We start from the raw sequence: 4,609 nt of genomic DNA on the forward strand, positions 1-4,609 counted from the left end.
TCCCTGTTCCTCAGGCTGTAGATAAAGGGGTTCATCATTTGAGGGACCACCGTGTACATCATTGAAGCCACCGCTGTGATTCTGGATGAGTCAGTAATTGCAGAACTAATGTACACCCCAAAACCTGTCCCATAGAACAAGGACACAACTGAGAGGTGGGACCCACAGGTGGAAAAAGCTTTATATTTTCCACTTGCAGATGGCATTCTCAAAACAGAGGAGACAATTTGAGTATAAGAAAAAATTATTCCAGACAGAGGAATACCACCAAATATGCTAGTTGCAGAATATATCAGGATATTATTGATGAGGGTATCCGAACAGGCGAGCTTGATGACCTGAACAACTTCACAGAAGAAGAGGGGGATTTCAACATCTGTGCAGAAGGACAGCCGCAGCACCATCAGACTGTGGATCAGGGCATCCACTAGGCAAATAAACAGGGGAAGAGAAATCAGCAGACCACAGAGGCGGGGGTTCATGATGACCGTGTACCTCAGCGGGTGACAAATGGCCACATAGCGGTCATAGGCCATTATGCCAAGAAGAAAACTTTCCAGGCTAGCAAAAACCAGGACAAAGTACAGCTGGGTGAGGCAACCTGTATAAGTGATGTTCTGACTGTGCGGTTTGATGTTCACCTACATCTTTGGGATCGTGGTTGTGCTTAAACAGATGTCAGTAAAAGACAGATTGGAGAGAAAGAAATACATGGGGGTGTGGAGGTGGGAGTCTGAGATGACAGCCAGGATGATGAGCAGGTTTCCCAGGACGGTGACCAGGTACATGAACAGGAACAGGCTGAAGAGGAGGGGCTGCAGTTCTGGATCCTCTGTCACCTCCATGAGAAGGAATTTCGAAACACCTGTTTGGTTTCTGGATTCCATGTTGTTGATAAATCTGATTTTAAAAAGATGGGAGGACAAGGCCATAAAATGTGTTTTGTAGATCAGCAGATGGAGCATTACCAGACAGAAACACTATCTAAGGAAGAGAAAGAAACTAATGGTGGGGGATACCATTAATTAAAGAGAGGCCTTCTCCATGCATATTATTTTGTTCTTTTTCAAAACCTGAAGCTTACATCACAGAGGGTCAATATTGTTAATTGTGGAAAGTGTTAAGGAGTAATCATTTTTAGAAATTACATCATCTTTGCTGTTATGATTATTAAAACATTTGGTAATTTTAAAAAGAGAAACATATATACTAGGGAGGCAGTTTGAAGATTCTGTCTGGATCCCCAGACAACTCAGATCCAGGAACCAGAGTTAATACAAAGGTGTGTCTGAAACCAGGAATGGGAATATAAGGTAGTTTCCAAACATTCTATTCCCTCTTTCTCCCACAATCATAGGATTGCTCGTAAATGTCAGAGAATTTTATCACAGTCACACTGTCTTAGGGGAGTCAGATTTTTACTCAGGAGTGAATGGTTCTGGCTATGGTAGAGACTGAGTAAGAAATTAGTAGATGACAGATCCTTGAGTATTAATACAAATCTAGAAGAAAACATGAGAAAAAAAAATGACAGACAGTAAGCAGGAGCCTCATGGTGACCTGGTGCTGATCATTTGGTGTATATACTCTCTTCACAGCTTCCACTGGATGAACTTGTGTTAAAACACCTGTCTTCATTCCAAACATTAACTAAGGGACTTTAGGGTACCTGGCTGGCCTCACAGTGGGATGATAATTAACATTTCCAGAGGTATCACATGGAAGGTCTGTCCTCAGGAAGGTCAGAGGGACTGAGTGAGGGAGGCATTGGGCTCCTGGGCAGAAAGGACCATGCCCGGGAGCAGGCTCAGGTGGGGCTACTAATATTTGAAGAATGACTGTTGAATGAGGTGGTTACAAGCACATTGCAGTCTCTGTATCCCCACATTGGGCTCCTGGGCAGAAAGGACCATGCCCGGGAGCAGGCTCAGGTGGGGCTACTGATATTTGAAGAATGACTGTTGAATGAGGTGGTTACAAGCACATTGCAGTCTCTGTATCCCCAGAGGCTCAATATCCAAAGTTCCTCATTAGCCAAGGAATTTTATTGTCACTGTGATCCCAGGACACTGCAAGTCCTTAAAGACCAAGAAGACTCTAGGAGGAAAATAATCAGAATGGCTGCTTTCCTGACCCTAGGAGGCCAGGTGTGGACCATCCACTTTTCTCCTGTGTGTCTGATGATCTCCATATTCACAGACATTGAACAGGTGGACACACATTCTTCTCTAACTGAATTTCAGTCTTCTTTTCTTAGACATAAACAAAAGCATCTTTATATAATCGATGACAGCAAAGAAGTCTAAAACCAAGTTTTGGTATGCAAACATAGTTTGTATGTGTAGGTATAAATAATGTAATTAAAAATATAGCAAAATTGTTTTTTAATAGCTAAGTTGTTTTAAAAAGCAAACACTCCTGGGGTTTCTCTCTAAGAGTCGTTGAATGTTTCCTGAACCTTAATCTTTTCTATGCATGTTTTACACAGCAGAATCTAATCAATTTTCTATGACAATTCAATTAATCAATTCTGTCAATTCTGTCCTTGATCAATACAGTCATATGTGTATGGATCATAACTGTATTTTAAAATCTCATCACAATAGTTTCTATGTACATTTTTCTTCACTTTGAGGGACTATGAGTCAAAATTATGGGTCTCGATTTTTAACAGAGTTGTGAAAAATTACAAAATAATAATCTCAGTACACTGAGTCAGATTTCACCCATTATTTAGTCCATGTTTGTATTTAATTAAAATTTTTTCTTCTTTAAAAAATGCAATATTTCTGTGTGTTTATCAATTTATTTTCTCAGCTTTTAAATATTTGTGTATGAACTTTCTTAACCTATAGTTTTCTTGATTTTAGACTTCTGACATTTGAATTGATTTAAGCCACTGAGATAACCATAATACGTTGCAACAATAACAGAAGGTTGGGGATAATTGGGTGGGAGACATGGGGTACAAACGCAATTTGTGGTTATGGGCATGCTGCCAGTATGAATCTAGCCTTCACATCTTGGGCATGAGGGGTGGCAATCAGCTTTGTATCTCATGAATATTCATAACCAATAAAAATAAATAAATTCATCAAAAAAGAAAAAAGTAATAATAGGAAACTACCACATTCCAATTCAGGCTGATGATAAAAATAATGTGTGGTATTACAAATGGTAGTATTCCATTCCTTTTTACAGCAAAGTAGAATTCCATCGTGTAGATATACCACAGTTTCCTTATCAAAGACACAATCACAACAATTCTTTGAACTTGGTAAGACAAGTGAACAGATATGATGGCAGGGGAGAGAGGGAGGGTGGAAAGAGGAACAGGTAAAGGGTCCTGAAAATCAACTACAATGTATATTGAGAAGTTAAAATTAAAAAAAATAATAATAAATAAATAAAAAGAATGTTTTCTGGATGACACCTTAGAAAAATTATCTCTGCATTATAAAGAGAGCAAGGAGAGGTCCTCAGTTTTGTTTCTCTGGTGGCTGAAATGTCCTTGCAATTCTGCAGCCATTTATGGTGAACAGGGTAACAGCCCTAGAAAGAAGCCACTACATGGAGAAGTGAACTGCAGCCCTGCTGTTCTATGCCTGGACCTGCCCTGGCTTTGAACTCTTCGTAAGGAAAGATGATAACTGTTGTAACCATTTGACCCTATTTGAGTTAAGACTTTTGATTTATTGCAGCTGAAGACATCCTCCCCGATAGACCTGATTATCTCAAATCTACCTAAATAGATGTAAGGAAAGATGATAACTGTTGTAACCATTTGACCCTATTTGAGTTAAGACTTTTGCCTTATTGCAGCTGAAGACATCCTCCCCGATAGACCTGATTATCTCAAATCTACCTAAATAGATGAACTGCAGTCATGTGCTGTATAATGACATTTAGGTCAACGACAGACCTGATGGTGGGCTCATAATATTATATTGAAGCTGAAAAATTCCTATCTCCTACTGATGTCGTAGCTGTTGTAAGATCCTAGTGCAATTCATTATTCATGTGTTTGTGGTGCTGCTGCTGTTAACAAACCTACTGCAAAATATGTTGAGGAACAGTGCCTAGCTTACCCATGGGGTAACCCTCCCAAAGGCAGCTGAGACCGTTAAGATAGAAAGCCAAGTATTTGACACATTAGATCTGACTTCACGTAAAAAGGTTATGTCTACTTTAGAATTCTTGCATTTTAAAATGATTCCCAACCACCCCATACCAAAATAATATTTTATAACAGTTAACTAACACACACTGAGTGCTTGCTGAGTGCTATGCACAATCCCTACCTGTAATTTAATTTTCATAACTTTGTGGGGGTGATATTATTCTAATCCCTATTTAACAGATGAGAAAGGTGCAGAGAGACTTAGTAATATAATTAGAGGGCCCGTGTTCATGAAGCTAGTGGCCAGTGTAGATAAAAGGAAAATTCATTGCTGTTCCCTTTCATAATAAACTTTTGCACAATAAAGTCACCTAACAACTCATTTCTCAAAACTTATCCAAGTCGTTAAGCAATGCATGACTATAATATAATTATGTCAACTTTAGGAATGAGAAAATTGAGCTTAAGCAATTGAAATGAATTGTCAAA

The 4,609-nt window shown here is 39.1% G+C and overlaps 1 protein-coding gene and 1 pseudogene across 1 annotated transcript in view; both read right to left on the minus strand.

Moving 5' to 3' along the window:
- Positions 1-5: 5 nt before the first annotated feature.
- On the minus strand, positions 6-908 carry LOC103581942 (annotated as a pseudogene).
- A 558-nt stretch (positions 909-1,466) lies between these two features.
- Positions 1,467-4,609, minus strand: part of LOC103581943 (olfactory receptor 7G3-like) — a gene marked incomplete at its 5' end in the record, with an annotated part of 5,116 nt that continues 1,973 nt past the window's right edge. Inside the window, 1 exon segment of the mRNA XM_008563649.1 lies at positions 1,467-1,502. Within this exon segment, the coding sequence (XP_008561871.1) occupies positions 1,467-1,502 (36 nt within the window).

Source organism: Galeopterus variegatus, unplaced genomic scaffold, assembly GCF_000696425.1.
Source record: "Galeopterus variegatus unplaced genomic scaffold, G_variegatus-3.0.2 Scaffold14372, whole genome shotgun sequence".
Lineage (NCBI taxonomy): Eukaryota > Metazoa > Chordata > Mammalia > Dermoptera > Cynocephalidae > Galeopterus > Galeopterus variegatus.